The 18,927-nt window shown below is 38.3% G+C and overlaps 1 protein-coding gene across 1 annotated transcript in view; it reads right to left on the bottom strand.

Moving 5' to 3' along the window:
- Nucleotides 1-4,347: 4,347 nt before the first annotated feature.
- UBN2 (ubinuclein 2) overlaps nucleotides 4,348-18,927 on the bottom strand; it is a 75,999-nt gene continuing 61,419 nt past the window's right edge. Inside the window, exons 15-17 of the mRNA XM_028106299.1 lie at nucleotides 17,753-17,984; nucleotides 17,228-17,317; nucleotides 4,348-14,635 (exon numbers count right to left, since the gene is read on the bottom strand). Of these exons, the coding sequence (XP_027962100.1) occupies nucleotides 14,586-14,635; nucleotides 17,228-17,317; nucleotides 17,753-17,984 (372 nt within the window). The 3' untranslated portion in view covers nucleotides 4,348-14,585. The remainder of the gene's footprint in view (nucleotides 14,636-17,227; nucleotides 17,318-17,752; nucleotides 17,985-18,927) is intronic.

Here is an 18,927-nt window from a genome sequence, read left to right as displayed (position 1 = left end):
AGTATACACGGATGGCAAAGGGCACATATCAGGTGGGCACCTATTAAACACAGGAGACTGGGGACTAAGGAAGGAAGGAGAAACTGAATTTATAATAAAGTGAGGGAATGAATTCTTATACTAAGTGATGATGACCACGTGCTATGAATTGAGGCCCCTGATTAATGCATTGCTTTGCATTTGAGATACAATAAAGCAAAAATAAACTACATACAACACATACATATAGTTTGGAGCTGGAGTGGCCATCTGGCTATGAAGGGAGAGCCTGAAGTTGTCAGAGGGCTATCTGTGAAATCTGACACTTTGAATGCCAGCGCAGAGACAGGCCTAGATCCTGGTGACATTGTATCACTGGATAAAGCTTCACCTATACCAGGCTTACCTCTAGACTACTCAGTTGTATGAACCAAAAGATTCCCTTTACTGTTTTGTTTAACAGACTTTAGTTTTTAGAGAAGTTTCTCTTTACTTTTTAAGCTGGGGGTTCGACATCTGCGATCAAAGAATTCTGATGTTTATCCACTTCTGTATTTTAAGTATTAAAAAAAGGAAAGATTTTTTAAAAAACACTATGGCTTCACCTCTGTAGTTGGGGAAGTTAGGAGAGCAAGAGGAAGCATGAATTTAAGAAATGAATTTAAGAAAAAAGGCAGAAGAGAGAGAGAATAACATAGCCACCATTAATGAGCTCTTATGTGCTAGGCACTATGCTAGGTGCTTTCCATACCTAGTCTCTGATTCAGCCATACCCCCCACCACTGGGTATCACCACTATAGAAATAAGGAAACAGGCTAAAAGGAGCTAAGCATCTTGTCTAAAATAGTGCCACAGCTTCATAGTAGGGACTTGGGAACCCGTCTGTCTGATGTCAGCCTGTTTTCTTTCATGCTATACCACCTACTAGAAAAAAAGAGAGTGGGGAAATGGGAGAAGGACAGACACAGGGACACAGAAGAGGTAAATATACAGACAGAAAAACCAAGCCACGTCAAGGCACACACTGATAGGGGAGAGCATCGTTTTTGAGGCAAGGACCCTCACGACATACCAGAGGATACTGGCATCAGAGGGGGCCATCCTTCGAAAAAGCTCATGATCTCACTTGCCATGTAATTCAACCCGCAGTGCGCCCAGAATCAGCTCTTCTGCTTTGATTTCCAATTTTCCAAACCCTTTTAAACAAAAGATTTCTCAAAGCTTTACTTGGCTAAGAAGCCATGTCAAAGATTCCAGACACTGACTTTCACATCTAGTGTGTCAGGTCATTATTACCTATGCCAGAATGAACTTCTGTCTGCGTGATGTGCATCCACAGGATATTACAGTTGCCCTTGTGTAGTCATCTAAAAGCTCATCAGTTAAAAACAGATACAATAAATAGTGGTGACACCACAAGTATGGAATACTGTGAGCTGTCAAAAAGAACAAAACAGACCCCCATGTACTTAAGTGGAATAATCTCCATGATAACTTAAAAAAAAAAATACCAGTACTGTATAGCAGGGTATGTTTGCTAAATTTATGTTTAAGAGTCAGGTAACTGAAGAAATCAGTAGCAGTGGTTGCTCTGAGAAAAGGAAAGAGGAATCATGGCTAGGAAAGACAGGCTTTGCACTCAATGTATGCCCATGTACTTGGTACTTTTTTTTTTCCCCAAGTGCAAGGATAATCTCCTCCCCCCCCACCAAAACCTTTATTTTTTAAATTCAGTAGGCTCCATGCCCAACGTGGGGCTTGGACTCACGACCCCGAGATCAAGAGTTGCATGCTCTATCGACTGAGCCAGCCAGGTGCCCCCAAAACTCTTTTCACTGTGTCTTCCTTCCAAAACAGATCCAATTTTGGGATCTAGCAGGATCTGAGTAGAAGAAATAAGGTCTTTTCTTTTTCCTTCTCCAAGTGATGAGACAAGGAAGAGCCTCTTTCCCATTTCTTTCTCCCTTTCTTCAACCAAGCCGTTTGTTTCTTAAAAACAAACAAACAAAAAAAACCCTTTCTCATGTCATCCACGTTTGTTGAAAATACTTTTAGGTAAAAGGATAGAGAAAAAGCACTCATACCACCACTCTTTAGATTTTGGAGTGTTAAGTCTTCCTATATATTTTCTGTCCCTCTGTGCATTTACACTTATAACTGCTCTTTCTTAATGCCTGGACATCTTGGCCGTTTCTTATTTTTAAAATTTTTTATTTAATATTATTTTTGTTTACTTAACCAATCCTAACATGGCATTAGACTGTTTCAAACTTTTACATCATTGCACAGAAATCTTTGTACAATCCATTTCCCCCTTAGAATCAACTTATAAAAGCAAAGTAACTCCATCGCCAATTTGTTACCTTTGCCTTAGAGCTCCATCTATAGTTGCTGTTCCATGCACTCATGTCCTAGCCAACCACTCTCCTGTCCCAAACCTCAAGTCTGACACAATTTCCTGCCTATGTGGACAGTGTAAAACATACTTCCTGCTCCATTTATTTTTCTATACTCCCTTGAAAAACCCCACCCTCTGGACCCGTGACCCTCATTCAACTCTAGAAGATTGGTTGCATTTTCCTACCTGATTACTTGTTGGCTCTCCAAAGTTTATTCTGAAATCCTTAACTCCTCGAGCTAAGTATCTTCTTAGAAACTTTTCTAAACTACAGAATATAATAAATAATAAAAGAGAACTAGTTTGAATGATAAGAGCTAAGGCTTACTACTGCAGATTCCTACATGTCACCGTGCTAAGTGCTTTACATGCCTTATATAATTTAATTGGAGTCACATGAAAAAAATTCCATGGTCAAATAAGCTTGGGGAAATTATAGATTTAAAAGTATCTTGCTTACAGGGGCACCTGGGTGGCTCAGTTGTTTGACCTCCGCTCAGGTCTTGATCTCAGAGTCACGAGTTCAAGCCCCACACTGGGCTCCACACTAGGCATGGAGCCTACATTAAAAAAAAAAAAAATCTTGCTTACAATAACACCTTTAATATGTTAATACACATTTACAAGATGGTGACAACTAGTTGAGTGTAGTCAAATAACAACAATTATCTTTAGGGGCTATACTTCCCAAGAACTGACTTTGGCAAATCTGTCCTTAAATGTTGTTTTATAGTAAAAACAATTGCAGCCTATCCCCCTCCTCCATGCATGAGGACCATCCCTTTTAAAGGTTCTTCACGTTAATGATAAAGCACCAAAAATACATGTAAGCAAAAGAAAAAAGAAAAAGCACTCATACAACCACTTTTTATATTTTGGAGTGTAAGTCCTTTTTGTATTTTCTATGCGTATATACAAACACACTTATAAATGATAAACTGTTCAATTTCTCCAAGTTGCTTTCTATCTCTTTATCCTTTTCCCCACCCCTTCCCGAGTTCTAAGGCTGACTTCTTTTTCTACCCTTTATCTTTTTTTTTAAAGATTTTATTTATTTGAGAGAGAGAGCAAGCACGAGAGTGAGGAGGGTCAGAGGGAGAAGCAGACTCCGTGCTGAGCAGGGAGCCTGATGCGGGACTCGATCCCGGGACTCCAGGATCATGACCTGAGCCGAAGGCAGACGCTTAACCAACTGAGCCACCCAGGCGCCTCTCTACCAAAGTCTTCTACAAGTAAGGATTTAAATGACCACTTTTTTTTTTTTTGGTCTTCATTTATTTTTTTTTTAAAGTAATCTACCCAGTGTGGGACTTGAACCCACTCCTCTGAGATCAAGTCACATGTTCTACTGACTGAGCCAGCCAGCCTCCCCCAAGGATGATCACTTCTGCAGATAATTCCCACATCTACATTTCAAGCCTCGAGCCTGGCAGCGGGTGCGCGCACGCACACACACACACACACACACACACACACACACGTGCGTGCACATGCACCCTATAACCCAAAGGAAGAACCTAGTGAGCCTGTGTTCCAGGACTCCCAGTCTGGCTTCTACTAATCCCAGTATACACCTCACACCAGCCTAGTCTCTTTCCTGCTTCCTCCTGACTGTGCTCAGGACATTCCCTTTTCCTTCTTCCTAGCCAAATCCCACTATCCTGAGACCTGGCTCTAAGGCCATCCAGTTCAAAGTCTTCCCAGATCTCTCCAGTCCAATTTCTTCCCTGCTCTGAACTTGTCAGGCAGCAATGGACCACACCTTTGTGATAAATTTTGAACTGTTATCTTTTAACTTGTTATGAGATTGCAGAGTGTTTGTTAATACGCTGAAGGTGGGGACCCTGCCCTTTACTTCTGTTTCCGATAGCACCCAGCACGTACAACACAGACAACAGATACTCAACCGCTACTGAAAGAATGAGGTATTAAAACCCAAGTTAGCCAAATAATACAACAGACACGAGAATAGTATGTACATTCCTCTTTATTTAATACAACACATAACACATACAAAAAGAAAAAAACACTCATGTAAAAGGTCCTGTCACAGAAGGATAGACAGGAGACATCTACACTGAATCAAATAAGGCTCCTGCTTTAAAACAGGGGTTTGCTAGCTATACCTGGAATATGAGCAAGGCTGTTGCAAAGAAAAAAAAAAAAAAAGAAAAGAAAAAAGAAAAAAAATTCCCTGCACTGAAGGAGTATATCCATGGGGGCTAATTTACTAACTTCACAGATCCATATTTAGGAATGTTTAAGCCCTCTCACATACCCAAAATTCATCAGGGTTTTATGAAATGTGTGGTTATTTTTTGGTTAAAAAAATTTTACCTGTCCTTCTTTCTTCTTAGAAAATAGTGACAAGAACTCTCTAAAAACTAGAGACCAGCAAACCACCCAGAGTTTGGAAAGCGTTCCCATTAAAGTCCACAGGGTGTGCGGAACAGAGAATGCAAAGGCAAGAGAGCAGTGGGAAGAAGAATCGAACTTCTTAGTCCTTTCCTGGCAGCGCATATTCAATCAACCACGGGGAGAGACAAAATGGAAACACCTAGGCTCAGTGCAGGGTTCAGTAGCAGCAGTTTGTCCATATTCCTGCTCTAAGTAGAGCCGGAAATTAAACAAGCACCAGTTCGTCTCAAAAGAGCCTTATACAAACACACACACATACATACCCACACCCATCCACATGTCATCACCACCCCCTTTTATTTAAATTTATTATTTTTTTTTTTACTAAAATAATACAAAAAAGGGAGACAGGTATATTTACAAAAATCCATGGCTGGTACAGTACATAATTTTTAAGACACACTAAATGCTACAATCTTTCAGGTCCTGAGATTATTACAAATATCAACTCAAAGCTGTGTTCAGGTCCAGTTTTAAAGGAGGAAAAAAAAAACCCAAAATATTAAGTCACACACTTAAATACAGCATATCCCTTCAAGTTAGCACAAACGCACCTCCCTATAAACAAATGCAAGAGAGTAATCAGTGCCCTTCACCCAGAGGAGCTGCAATTCTGTAGGCCCCTTCCTTCAAGATCGGTTGTGGAACATGTTGGCAGCTCTGTCAAGTGTGGAGGCGGCTAAAGTCAGAGGAAGATGTGTACCTGGAGGGAAGTTCCTCTAGAGAGTGAACGTTCACTGTATCAATAAGTCCTGTTTTTCCTTCTGTTACCAAACAAAAGTCTTTCCCTTATCAGAATTCATACCACAAGTGATGGAAATATGTGCTTACCCAGACTAAAAATTAGAATCCTTATTCCCAATCAGTTATAGCAAATAATTGGTCTGCAGTCCCACAATAATTTTACAACTGCAAATAAACTTCCTTGCTTGTAATAAAAGAGAGAAAACACCTATCACTTAGTTACCTTGGTAGACTTTGATTAACATATTTGGGGCACAAAATTCTCACCAGCCGGAGATTTCTTTTCCTTTTCTTTTAAGCTTGACAATCATGTTTAGTGAGGCAAAACACAAGGGCAAGCCCCAGATTACATACTCTTCTTAAGGACAATTTGATATTTTTGATACTTTCTATAATATAATTTTTCAATGACAGCCAACAAAAGGACAATACAAAGCTTGAATCTTTTCTGTGGCTGGCCATAGATCAGAGGAAATGATTTGTAGGTTGGAAACCTACCTCTACCGGTGGAAAGGCCTCTGGCTTATCAGAAGGTCTCAGATGGTATGTGTAATTAATTATGTAGGCATAGCCAGGATTTAAAAAGTCAGCTAAAGACGGCCAACTTTCTAACTAACTATATAAAACAGCAATACTTTTATCAGCTGAGAATAACTTCTTTGTCTTTTAGTGTCCCCAGCCAAAATCAGGGTAATCCTTGGTAGTTTTGCAGGCATGGGAAAGAAAAACTCTTATGTGCTGGTCCAGGGCACACTAACCTTGCAAACAGCACAAAACAGCAAACAAATGAGGAAAGGTTATGGCCGCAAGGACAGAAAATACAAGATAGGTAAGGTCTGACAAATTAAAGGCAGGCTGTCACACAGAAAAACATGCCGACTGGCTGGTCTCGGTTACTGCTGACCCTTAAATGTGCTTAGAGGGTAGATGGAGCTGTTAACTTCAAGAACAGAAGTATTTTCCAAGTTATCTTGAGTACCAGTTATCTTTTTTGTATTTCATTTATGTTTCCATTAGTGCTCTATTATAAAATATTTTAAAACTAGATTTAAGATAAAATAGAATTATATTATCATTAGCAAAATGGGAGCAAATAATGTACAGAGTTTTCTGAGGAACATAAAACTGGTTCTAAGAATTTATATGGCCTGTGTGACACAAACCTCTGCAAAGCAGGCTGACTCCAGGGGAAGTGTATGAAAATAAGCAAGGCAGAGTTATTATGAGAAATAAGAGCCCTTAACAAAGGTCTGCATCTCTTTTGAATAACCTTGAAAAGTATTAAGAGGAAGCCATGAATTGTAGCAACCACACTGTATAATAGTAGAGAAATCTAGTTTTTAATACAGGGGAGAAGAGAAAAAACAATTCCAGTTACCAGTGAACTTGATTTCAAATCCTGGACACACAGACCCCTTTAATTATACTACTGAGATTTCTGAAAGTATCCTTGACCTGTTTGGGAAACAGTTTGGATAACTGCTAACCCACTATAAATGGCAATATGTAAGAAAGATTGAGAAGTTAAAGAATTACAGTATGAAGAAATTAAATAAAGATCACAAATAGCTACTTTCAAGCAAATGATACTTTGGGGGTATCTGAGAAAAATGTAATTTTTCATTTCAAAGTTGTTCAAAGGCAGTCTGATGATGACCCTCCGGGTCCCTGCGTGAGTCTATGCTAGGACAGGAACACTGTCCCGGACCATGCCTGCAGTCTTCACTTCGCAATGCAGTGAAGACCCAGGAAAGATAGCCAGAGTGAGCGAGAAAAGGAGGTGAAAGTCTAACCTTTTCTCTCCGGACTCTTAACAATATGCAGTGGATATTCTAGTGTAGCAACTGGCTAATGAAAGGGTTAATTTAAGAGCTCAAACTAGAGGTAAGAAGAAGGAAGAAAGAAGGAATTCAGCATTAAATATTCAAAGCTATTTTTAATCAGAGTCTGACCAACTGTTCAGCTCTACATACCTGAACGCTGTGCCACAGAATCTAGAATTTGTAATTTGTTCCTCACTCTCTACATTCTAGAACTTTCTCAGAATTGAACACTGGGATGATTTCATCTTAACAACCCAAAGACATTCCATGATTCTCACTACAGTTCTGCACCAGTAAAACTAAGTTTTTTTGAATATAAAGTTCACATTTTAGGATAGATGAACACACAAAATATCTCTGTTTTATGCTTCTGTTAATTTTCCTTAGAGGAACAAACACACATTCAACAAAACCCTTATGCCTTATTTCTTTGGGTAGAAGTCATTTAACAGCTGTATTGGAAGAATGGAAAAAGAGGGAAAGTATGGAAAATAAAGAGTATGTTTATCTGCATAGTTGATATTTAGAGGTTACTAACTAAGGCTTTATCTTGAAGAAAGCAATAAAAAACCAAAAAGTGATTTTTAAGACAAAAACATCCTATTACTAGAGATTAAACGGGCCTTGGCCAATTGTGGGAATTAACCCGGATGCTTTGTCTGCTTGGGCCTGGTGCTTACTCTTGACTCACTTGAGCTGGGTAACTTGTTCCTCACCCTCTACATTCTCTTTCCTGACCCTGAATATGTGCTATAATTTAAATCTACGCACACTCTCTAACAATTGTTGCTTAGCATTTAGCCCTAACTACAAACGCAGCATCCATTTTTTTCCTGTTGCTATTGTTTGAAATGATAAAGGAAAATTCTAAGTCTCGCTACTTAACATGCCAGGATGAGAGGTGGGATACAATGATCTTCATTCCTTCCTCAGAGATGGGCAAAACCTGTTTCCTTCTATCCCTCCCCTTCCCACCCCACGTCCCAGCTAAGAAGTGAATCCTGCCTTCCCCCTCCCATTGTCCTACAACCTGAGCAGTGGACGGCTCCGACTCTTTCACAGGTGGAAGGAGCCTAAGTTACACAAAGGTAGACTGGCTAACATCTGCCCAGTTGACTGTGTGTGGTGCTTGCCCCGTAAGCACAAAGCCGGATAGACCTGTAGTGACAGGATTAGTACACAATCTCTGAGGTACAAGAATGAGGAGATGCCCATTCATGCCTGAAAGGTTAACAGCTTAGCTATCCATCACCAGATAGTGGTATAAGGAAATTAGATTGAGAAGATGGAAAAGTGAGGCAGATAAAACTTGCATTTATCAACTCCAATAACCAATCATCCAAACTTTACCTAGCTGTAGCTCCACAACCTTGGCAAAAAGCACACGTGTATTAACATCATAAAAGGCTTAAAAAAAAAAACCTACTTATAATTAAGAAACTTAGTGTTACTCCCCCCCAACCCTTGTTAACCTGAAACTAACCATTTTAATCCCACCACAAATATGTTTAAATAATCTGCATCTAAAGTAGAATTCCAGTGATTATTCTTTAAACTTAAAAATCATATGGTACTTTTTATACCCATCATAGGGAAACATTTTTTAGCCTCTGTGGAAAGATGGTAATACTTTTTTAATTATATAGGATATTTTAGAAAAACTCAAAAGTATTTTTGAAATAGTAAAGTCTCTGATATCCCTGGGAGGTAGGTGAGTATTATTATACCCAATTTTCTAATGGGTAATCTGAGGCACGAAGGTTAAATGATATTCCCCCTGTTAAATATAGTAATTCAAGAGTAACAACGTCTGAGCTGAGGCAGCCTGATAAGTGCTTCAGTAACACTACCAGGAGCCGCCGCTTTCTGTTAGCCACCAGTCTCCTCTTCCCAATTAAAATGTCTTTAAAGGGGGCACTTATTAGATATATTTGTACTGGGCTCTGAGGATTGGTTCAACTTAGTCTCCCTTTATGTGTCATATCTGTTTTCAACAAGAAACAGATGAATCTTAGATACTGAAGATTACGCTATTCTGCTCAAGGGAGAAATCTAAATAGCCGTAAAATCAGATTAAGCCAAATGTAATTATCTGGCAAATGAAAAGAAAACTAAAGCTCTCTCAAGAATGCTATAGGTTATATGAGTGTTTACATGAGTATCTGAAGTCTAAGTTTATTAACCTTTTCACAGATATGCAGCTGTATGAATTCTTCGAAAATCATTTTCCAGAAGAAAATACAATGCACGCTTAATGTGGACAAAGTTGCTAACTTTCTTCAAAACTTATTCAGATACGATACGGAGCTTCTAACTCTAGCTCCCCCACGTCTTTAGTCTTGCCTGCCAAGTGCACCTTATCAACTCGACCCTCAAAAGACTCTTGTTATTCCAATGCTTTCTCCAATGTTACTCATGCCAAGTTGGAAGGGCAGAGAGCAGTGGGTTACATCCAGGAAGAGTCAATGAGTCCACTAAATTTACTTTAATTGAAATAAATGACTTATTATATTTATGTATTTTTCTTAACGTCTACAAACAGATATTCAAAGGGGGAAGATAGCATCTTGTGTAAAGACAATTTCCCAATCTACCCATTTGAATTGATTAAAAGCAATGGAATAAACAAGCCAGAAGTTTTGCAAACATCGAAAGGGGTGTGTTTGGAAAGGATGCAATGGTACAGTAGCTACTAGTTATAAATATATATATATATGTGTGTGTATATATATACACACATATATATGTATGTATCTTACACATATATCCTTATACATATAAAGAAAAGGAAGAATATTACAGCATGACATGACGTTGGCAAGTCTGAGATTCTTCCTCCTGAATCCCCTGACTTATTAGCCTGTACTTTAGGATATCTGAGAACACTTTCAAGAGGGGGAAAAAGAAAGAAAAAAAAGGCACTTAACAAAGACAAAGGCCTGAATTGAGCATGTTTTAGAGGAGTAATAGAAGCATTTTACCAGAGCTAAGAAATGATTTACAGAGAGTTAAACTTTTCCCCTTCAATTTTATAAAATAAAATTGCATGTTTGTAATCGGTCATTAACCCACTACTGCATTTCTGCTTCATTATTACAAAAGCAAAAAACAAAACAATCATACATGCACAATAGAAAGTGAAAGTGCCCCTTTTGAGAACATATGGTCAGCAGAAACTACAGTGCTGAAGCACAAGGGAAAGTTCTCAAGTTTGGCCTGATTATAGATTTTTCTCACTCTGCTATTTCTAATTTAAAACAAAGAGAAACAAAACATCAACGAACAAAAAGTAAGCCAACACAAATTCAAAACCTACATGATAATAAAAAGAACTCAGGGACCAGTGTGCTTTTATGGTACACTCCTAAAATAAAGTATCCTAACTCTATATATGGGTCAAGTTATATGACAAAACCTCCTAGAGATAAAGAACTGTAAATCAGATTATAATCAACCAATACAGGCAAAGTTCATTGTACAAGTGTAGCAGCAAACATGATAGACAACTGGAGTTCTAGGAGACAGTCCCAAGGGACAGAGAGTTCTCACAACCAATGGCAGTTTGAATAACAGTAGAGTTTCCATCTCAGAAACTGTCGTGAACCAAGTAGAGGCGGGAAGGGGTGTGGTAAGGGCAACCGGAGAGGAAAGACTAGAGGGGCCTGCCCTTTCCAACCCTGGGTAGTAAACAATTTAGATCTGCTTTGGGAAGAAAAAAAAAAAATCCTGGGTTAAAAATCTTTTCCAGTAAGTTGTTTTCAAACAGGTGTCAAACCCACAGTATCCAAACATGTATGTGCCCGGTTCTTCCCCCTACCTTGGTGATGCAATAAACCCTACTCAACTTCTGTGATATAAAAAAAAAATGTAATTTGGGCTAACAACATCCATCAAAGGGGTGGTAGGCATAAAATAATGTATGAACACAATCCTCTGATTTCCTCAGAATATCAGGATTTTGTGACTTCATATTAACTTCACTTCTTTTTCTGAAACGTTTTTCTTTAGGCTGTTTTTAAAACCATGATTTATTTTACCCTCTGATCTCAGAAGCATATGAGAAAGAGTTATAACTGAGTTACAGTGGAATTATTGCTTGCATTGATTTTGGAGGCTCGGAATGAGCTTGACACTTTGCTCCCAAACAGTCTCCAACTGAGGCTCAGCACTGCTATCTCGGAAGACAACTCTGCTGACCATTATTGCTTGTGAATACTGAGGATTAACTTGTATGTACAGTAACAGCTTATACATCAGCGAAGGCAATTTAAAATACAAGACTGTTGAAAACAAACAGCTTCACTTTCCTGAATCAAGAATCCCGCTGAGTGGGACAGAATTAAGTGTGCTGATTATTTTTGCATTGGGATGTTGCTAATGCTCTTCAGAAATACACATTGCTCTATATCCTTTCCGATTACTCACCATTTTAAAAAATAACATAATTTGACTTTTAAGTGCAAAAATACAGTATGAGTCACAAGTCTCTGTGCTAAAAAATAACCAATTTATATGTTTGTATTTAGTAAGAAAAACTGTAAAGACAGGTGCCCATAAAGTATGGCCACCATTCTCAATGTTATGATCTAGAAAAGAAATAGTTCTGTATTTACATGTAGGAGCTCTCTGATCATACTTATCTACTAAGAAATAGAAGGATGCTTGTTTCATCTGTACAACACAAAAGGGTAGTCTTGACTGAAACGGACATAAGTTAGTGAAAATGTGGTATGGGGCTGAGGGCGGGATCTGGCAGCAGTCCTCATGGATCAAGACTGAAGAGAATAGAATATCATCTCCATATATATGGACTTCTCAGAGCCAAGGGCCTCCAGATATTTTTACTGGTTAGTTATAAAATAATACTCTGGGGAAGAATTGATAATCCTGTTCTTCTCTAATGGAGACAAAAGAATCATCAGGGATCTGCCCCTGGCATGATTCAAACTGATGGATTTAAGAAACTGAAATTATTCCCTGACTTAAACTGGTAATGAATTTTTTATAGAAATAAATTTATGTATACACACAGATGAATTCATGCACAACTATCAGCACAAAGAGAGATTAATATGCACTCTGACTCTCGCGGTGTGGGAAGTGAAAGCAGGGCTAGCTTCCCAAAGGCAAACTCCTATACAGTATTAGCAAAGACTTTTTTCTTTTCCAACTTAAATAAAAACAACAGGTATACTACATTGTATTAACTCAAGAATTGGGTAAGCTTCCCTAAATTAAATAAACCAAACAACCCTTAATCAAACATACTCAATTCAAGTCAAACCTCTGGGCAACATCCCAATATCCTTGCAAAGTATCTACTGGGGTTGACACAACATTCTTATTTGTTCTACTGGTAAACTAAATTCTTAGAGGCAAGTAATTATATCAATGATTCCTCTGAAATAATCCTTTGCCCTTACTGTAACAAGTTCTTGGAACTAAAGTTTTCAGTTACTTATTAACTTTTTGCTATGAAGCAAGCCAATGTGACTTTGAAGTCAAAATACAGGTAATACAGATCTCAACAGATCTGTAGTAACTCATTCAGTCCTATAGGCTATCTGGGACTTTTGCTTATAAAAAAGAAAAAAGGGGCCACGTTAATACACTTCTTTGAATAAATTTAAAGGTATAGGGTGACTTGTAATGAAAACATGAAAATCTTGCTACTACCAATCTGATGCTGTTTTTTAGGTTAGTCTGTTATAAATGGATCAAGCTTACACCAATCTTGGGTATGGTTTGAAAACATTCGGAAGTCTAAACAGAGAGAAAAAAGAGAGAGTGAGAGAGATTGATAGAGACAAGACCAATGATGAGGCAAAAAAATAAATAAAAAAATTAAATGTTTCCAAAAGGAACCATAAGTTTCTCCCTTAACATCCTTTGTTGAATATGTATTTGCATAAGGAAGCTATAATAACTAAGCAGTCTTATTATTATCTGCAGATTTACTCACATATCAATATTCTCAGTAAATATTAATAAAGCTTTAAGATCCCAAATGCTCCAAATCCATTTCACTACACTGGATACAGGGAGTAAAAATACATTGTGATTGTTATAAAAAATAATCCCTTGTACACATAATGATCCTAATGTAATTCCTCCCTTTAAAATACTATCTTAAAAATTCCAAAAATATATGCCATTTGAATGACCAATGAAGAGGCATGTGCAGTACACACTTAGACCTATCTATATCAATAATTAAGAATCACCTGAAGTACCACTAGCTAAAAGACCAGAAGAAGTTGTGAACTGAGGGGAAGCTGGGGAAATTTACAGTTCAGAGTGGTAGGCCTGCAAGGGCTAAGAGCACCAAAGTCGCAGTCCTACGTCAAAGATCCCCATTTCTGAAGAGAAAAATGTGAACAAAGCCACATTTTAACATCAAGAATGGAAATAAGAATTAACCAGTCAATACCAGATGCACAAATCACCCGAAGAAGAGTTAAGTACCTGCTTCTGAATGGAAGATGAAATTGACCCTTTTACAAAAAGGGGACATCTAAGTTTCGTCTGTTAAGAGCAACAGGCTCAATTTCTTGACTTTTAAAAATGTCAATGATTTTATATATCACTGTGCTAAAATAACTTTCCTGAAGCATCTTTAGTTCACTGATTTACATGGGCAGTTGCTACACACTGGAGAAGATTCAAGTTTGTTCAGGATTTGTGAGGGTACAATATTTACTCAGCTACTGTCTGTATCAGACACAGGGTGATTAATTGGTGCAGCAAATTTGCTGCATAGTCCATTCAAATAGACATGATTGTTACTCCTGACAAACTGGCCTAATTCCAGATATATTGCCTTTTATTATGCAAGTATGTCTACAAGTGTTCAGATCCAACCCCCAGGATGGATGGAGTATACCCAAATCCTCAGATTCCTTCTTCCTCCCCCGGGGAAAAATCAAATTTGTACTTCTGTGGGTTTGACAACTGAGTCTCTTTCAAGTCAGTTAATGTGGTAACTTTGTCTTTCTTTAGAGGAGACCAAAGGTCACTAACTTTGCATGAAAGCATTTCTTCCTCCTGAACCTGGCTTTACTCAAGTAACGTTCTCTTTTCTTTTTTCCTCCTCACCACAGTGCTTGGGACGAGAGAATGTAAACATCGACAGAACGGCAGCCCTAGGACCACATGAGGACTTTCCCATCAGGTAGATTCCATCCGCTGGCTGAGTGTCTCATCTCCACTGCTCGCTGGGAAGTCACTGAGATTTCCGTGGTAATTTAGTGTCCCCTTTACTTTGGCCTCCATCTGAGAAAAGAGGTGTTTAATTGGCATGGGTTGGCATGTTTTAAAAAAATAGATAAAAACTAAACGAAACAAAACAAAAAACCCAAAGAGAACAATTAACTTTTAATTTCCATGTGAATGACATTGCTAAAGAGATAACCTTTAATATCTTACATGGTATAGCATTGAGGTTCGGAAACATAAAGGAGATAAATTAACTCAACAAAAACAATCCTCTTATCTCAAGTGACTGTGGTTCAACTGGTTTTCAGTCGAAATACTTTTTCAGCAAGTATTTATTATCTATCTCAGAGCCAACTGTATCAAATGCTGTGAGGATTATAAAGGAACATAAAAGACATAATCCCCATGTTTAAGGAACCTACCACATTTTTCAGTTCTTTAGACAACAGGGTCAATTCCATTTTCTTGCGAGTGAAATTAAATTTCTTGCCATGACATGGCATTTGATAATCAATTCTCAATTATTTACATAAATGAATGCAATACACTGGTAAGTGAAAAATCCAGCTGAGTCTTTGTTTTGATCCTAACCTGGCAAAAGTTGTAAGTGATAAGGGAAGTCTGCTCCTGGGAACAATGGTTTCTAGGTTTACATATGGCTTTTTAACTTTTGTTGGGAAAATGTTGGTTACTCTATTTATACTGGGCAAGAGTAGGACTCAGTGAGCTTGAGAACTAACAAAATGTAGAGAAAGTTTAACAGGTTACTGCCTTAGCAAGGAAAATGAAGCCTCCCTCTCCTAGGCCTGAGAGAAAAAGGGGAAGGCATGAATGGTAGAAACACAGGTGAAAAGGAACAAATTACTGTACTACAAGATCAATCCTAAGGCCGGAGGAGACCATGAAATTCACATTGCTAGGTTCATTCATGTGATAGCTAAATTACTCCTGTATGACATAAAACAAAAAACTGCCTCTATTGAAGAAATGATAGATCAATGAGACAGGATAATTGTTTCAAAAGCTGTATAAACAGAACACTATTCAACATCTAAGGCATTGGCTTTTCCATTTATAATGCGATATCATGTACTTGTGTTTGTAGAGACAATGATTTGACCTAAGGTATAATTAAATTCATAAAATGGCAAGGTAGGACTGTGCTCAAAGAGGCGTTGGTAAATAAGCAAAATAAAATACTCATATTAACTGGACTGTGAGATTCTTTAGACCAAAGTTTGGCCCCAGGGCCAGATGTGGCCCACCACTGCTTTCTCGTTTTATTGGAACCCAGCCACACTTACGTTAATGTATTTGTCTATGGCTGTTTTCGCACTAGAGGGGCAGAGTCAAGTAGTTGTGGATAGAAATTATATGACCTGCAAAGCTGAAAATATTTACTATTTAGGCCTTTTTAGAAGAAGTTTATGTTATATATAAAATGACTATGTAAAAGTTATAGTCATTCTTTCGAGGGCTGAGTCTGGGGCAGCTTACCACTTAGGTCTCTTGCAGGATTAATTATAACCTGCTGCCTTGAGATTGCCATATAGCTCCCATTTCTGCATGTGGTCAATTGTAAACTTGTTCAAAGATCATTTTAAATGCAGTGGCCGAGAAGAATAGTGAGGTCCCAGTCAACTTCCAAAGTTAAGAGGGCAGCTGAACAGTTATTCCTGTTCAAAAGATCCTGAAAATGGTCTTCAAGAATAGTATCAACAGTCTACCAAGGCCAACTGCTGGTGAAAGCAAGAACCTGGAGGCCAATATGTGATGTCCAGTGTCCACTATCTAATTTTAGATTTCAGGGTGATCTAGCTGGCCTGCAAGTACCTAATGCATACAGTTTGGATCGTATAGATTGAATCACTGCTAAAAGGCAGAAAAGTTTAATGGTTAAGAATACAGCCTATCAAGTCAGACTTCCTAGATTTTAATTTCAGCTCACTTCCTAGGATTATCATCTTGGGCAAGTTGCCTCCCTCGAATTCAGTTTCCTGGTCTATAAAAATGGGGATCGTCATTAGCTCACTCATAGGCCTGTTACAAGGATTAAATTAGCTAATACATGTAAGTAGTCACAAGACTACCTAGCACTTAGTAAACCTTCAATATATATGAATTATTACAATCACTGGACATGACTTTTGTACACTGTTTTATGAATCCTCTTCTTTGTCCTCACTGCAATACAACAAACACATGTCTTCAAAAAGTTTTTTTTTCACATGTAACAAAAGGTCTCATACCTAGTTCCTTTTTCTTTTATAAGGAGTTTATTGCTGGGGTGCCTGGGTGGCTGTCGTTAAGCATCTGCCTTCCGCGCAGGTCATGATCCCAGTGTCCTGGGATCAAGCCCCGCATCAGGCTCCCTGCTCAGTGGGGAGCCTGCTTCTCCCTCTCAAACTCCCCCTGCTTCTCCCTCTCCCACTCCCCCTGCTTGTGTTCCCTCTTTCGCTGTGTCTCTCTGTCAAATAAATAAATAAAAATCTTAAAAAAAAAAGGTTTGTTGCTAATGAGGATTCAGTCATATGAAAATCTGTTTTTTTCCAACCTTTGTCATCCCATTCAGTTTTCAGAAAAGGTTTATAATCCAATCTATAAGTCTATATAAATATTAAAAGAGGAAAAAATAGGTGGCTTTCTTACCATTGAATGTTTGCTGTAAGTGTGTAGGCAGAGGTGAATGGGAAAGTGTTGCTGCATGCTGAGCTCCTGGCTGTAAACCCTTTAGTAAATCTGAGAGAAAAACAGACTTGTCAGTCATCTTCCTCAACCTAAGATTTGAGTTCTCTTAGATCAAAAATGAAAATAGTTTAATTTATCTAATATAAGTACAGCCCCTGTCTTCAGAGTCCTTCTTAAACTAGAGCACATACATTGAAAGATTTATATGTATAAACATATGTGTATGCAAATAACTCAGCAAACAGGACTTCCTCTCATTACTTTCATTAAGATAGAAATGTGGTATAGATGGTTCCTTAAAGGATTGTAAATAAAATCCAATTCTGGTAATTTGACTATATTTAAATGAAATAAACTGCATTTCTTAAAAAAAAAATTCTGTAATCTTCACTAACTCCAAATGGACTACCCTCAGTGAGTATAAATTCATGAGGTTTACTCTTCTGTCAAACTAGGTAGCCAAATGACTAAAGGAGCCCCACTTACTCTGAGTTAGGCTGTGGTGGAAAGCGGCTGAGGTAGATCCCGAGGTGGTTGTCACTCCAGCTGTGTCCGTTCCAAAGCCAAGCAGCTCCAAGGGAAACTGGAAGGGCATGGTCACTGGAACAAGGCCACCCAGCATCCCAAAAGGAGTCACATTTTGATTTGTTACAGACAAAGGTGATGTCATGAGAGTCAGAGGTGAGGCATTAGCCAATAATGATGCTCCTGCTGTGGACTGCAGAAACCAGGGGTCAAAATACATAAGAAATCAAATCTTTAACCTGAATTGATTTATTTTATTTAATATCCTTATGGGCGCAAGACTGTGTCCTATATCTACTCTAACAGAAACGTTATGAGACAAAAAATGAAGACTGAGGTGAAAAATATATTTCTGAGACCTACCCATATTGGTTTTGGAATTAATTCTCTACTCAGCTCTTCACTGCCAGTTCAAACTCCTTATTTTAACACCTGTATTACCACTCATTCATTCATTCCTCACCTCAGACTTCCACTTTTCTACTTTTGCTCCTAGCCCCTCCATCTGAGCTACTGGTCATTAATTCCATAAAATTTCAATTTGGTCTTTGAAAATGCTTGGTAATTTCATTGTTTGTTTTACCATTTTTCCTGATACAATCCATGTGGTTACTGCTCCAGACGAGGACTCTCTCAGAGCCCATAACACAAACCCTCCGCTTTCATCAGAACGCCGTAAAGAAATGAGGCCATCTGGATGTTCTTCCTCTTCCTTTATTAGCTTTACCTGCCTCTTCTCCAAAACTGACCTATGCCATGAATCTCCCTATGCCAAACTTTCTGGTACAAATACCTAGTATTACATCTTTTTCCAAGTTTCCTCTATCTTGTCATATACAGAGACCTCATCTTTTTTTTTTTAGACAACCACAGTTATTCCTGGTTGCTCCTCAACCCCTAGAAACAACCAAACTTTTGTATTCCTTTTGTTAACCAAATTTACTAAATGATACCCTCCATTCCCCACATTATCTAGTTTCTCCTTAACCCCTGGAAGCTGGTTTCCATATTCACTACTTTTCAGAACTTAAAGACTCCTTGCAGTAAAAGGTGTTTTAATACTCCTCTATCTGGGCTTCGATGCCATGTGTATGAAAAGTACATTTAGGGGCTCCTGGGTGGTTCAGTCGTTAAGC

Source organism: Eumetopias jubatus, unplaced genomic scaffold, assembly GCF_037043125.1.
Source record: "Eumetopias jubatus isolate StellerSeaLion01/CBP00866 unplaced genomic scaffold, mEumJub1_p1.0 scaffold_14, whole genome shotgun sequence".
NCBI lineage: Eukaryota > Metazoa > Chordata > Mammalia > Carnivora > Otariidae > Eumetopias > Eumetopias jubatus.
This window is presented reverse-complemented; position numbering and strand designations above follow the sequence as displayed.